Source organism: Helobdella robusta (genome assembly GCF_000326865.2).
Source record: "Helobdella robusta unplaced genomic scaffold HELROscaffold_4, whole genome shotgun sequence".
NCBI classification, from domain to species: domain Eukaryota; kingdom Metazoa; phylum Annelida; class Clitellata; order Rhynchobdellida; family Glossiphoniidae; genus Helobdella; species Helobdella robusta.
This window is the reverse complement of record NW_008704902.1, coordinates 590,326-591,516: the sequence shown is the minus strand read 5'-3', so window position 1 is coordinate 591,516 and position 1,191 is coordinate 590,326. Positions and strand designations below refer to the sequence as shown.

Genomic DNA, 1,191 nt, shown 5'->3' with positions numbered 1-1,191 from the left:
ATTTTCACCAGAAGATGTCCAGAAAGTATCAAAATTCATTTCATTAACCAAGGATTATGTGGAAGAAGGAGAATGTGAGTGGGTGAATCCATTTAGAGCATTCACAAGAAATCAACAATATGACCTTGTCAAGAACCAACAACTTTAATTTTATTTAGGTATGCAGTTCAAAAAGTTTGGAATATTTAGATCATATATGTATAAAAATGTTTATGTCAATTTCCAAAACAAGGACTTGTTTCACGCATGTCTGAAGGATTCTGTTTACATGCTGCCGTACTCCGACGACAAAATGATAGATCAGTCGTGTGTAGTAGGTTTGGAGGAGTTTCACGAGGGACAGTTTGTACAGCTTCTACCGTGCAAACACTCCTTCCATCATTCTTGTTTACATGAATGGACCAGGATAACAACTAAATGTCCAACATGCAGAAAAATCTTGGTAATCAGACTAAAGGGTTTTTATAATTATGAAGTCCAAAAGAATAAAAATGGCAGTGAAATTTTGAATGTTACTCTAATCATCAAGCTAATTTTTTGTTAACATTATTTCCATTTTGGATGAAAATACATTTTACCATTTATTTTTTTAAAATTATTGTCACAACATTTTTAAACGTTCAGTCAGTAAGATATCTTAAATATAACATTTTTAAACTTGAATTGTGAAATTGCTTTGAACGTTCAAGGCTAGTTTTGAAATTTAGAAACTCTACAATTTACCAAGAAATACAATGTTGAATCCTATAATAGTACTCGTTTCATGATTTTGGCTCCATCGATCCATAAAATATCGCTGTGAAATTATGTCGTCGGTATGAGAATTTTTTTTTGAAGTTTAGTTTTTATTATGTTTTAGCAAGATCATTGTCATCAGCTATAATTTTTTTCTCAGTTTATTATCGTCCTCGATATCGTAACGAAATTAAAAAAATAGTTGGCATAGATAAGAACCTTTGCTTTGATGTGTTTTTCCATTGTTAAAAATATTGCAACGTTTGTCTAGGATGTGTTAAAGTAATTGTCGAAGAAGATGTCGCAATTTAATTTTATTTCATAGAAACATTTCGTTTACTATACTTTTTATTTTTTCGACATACATATCTCAAAACTGAACGTTCATTCGTAAACGTTTGTAAGCTTTTCACAAGTCACTCGATTAATGATAAATAAGGAAGCGAAGCGCGTGAC

General features: G+C 31.1%; 1 protein-coding gene across 1 annotated transcript; it reads left to right on the top strand.

The window, feature by feature from the left end:
• Positions 1–307: 307 nt before the first annotated feature.
• On the top strand, positions 308–463 carry HELRODRAFT_148163 (hypothetical protein; the record flags this gene model as incomplete). The annotated part of the gene is made up of 1 exon (XM_009024397.1): positions 308–463. A coding segment is annotated over one exon (156 nt), but the record flags the coding sequence as incomplete, so codon positions are not given.
• Between the last annotated feature and the right edge of the window lie 728 nt (positions 464–1,191).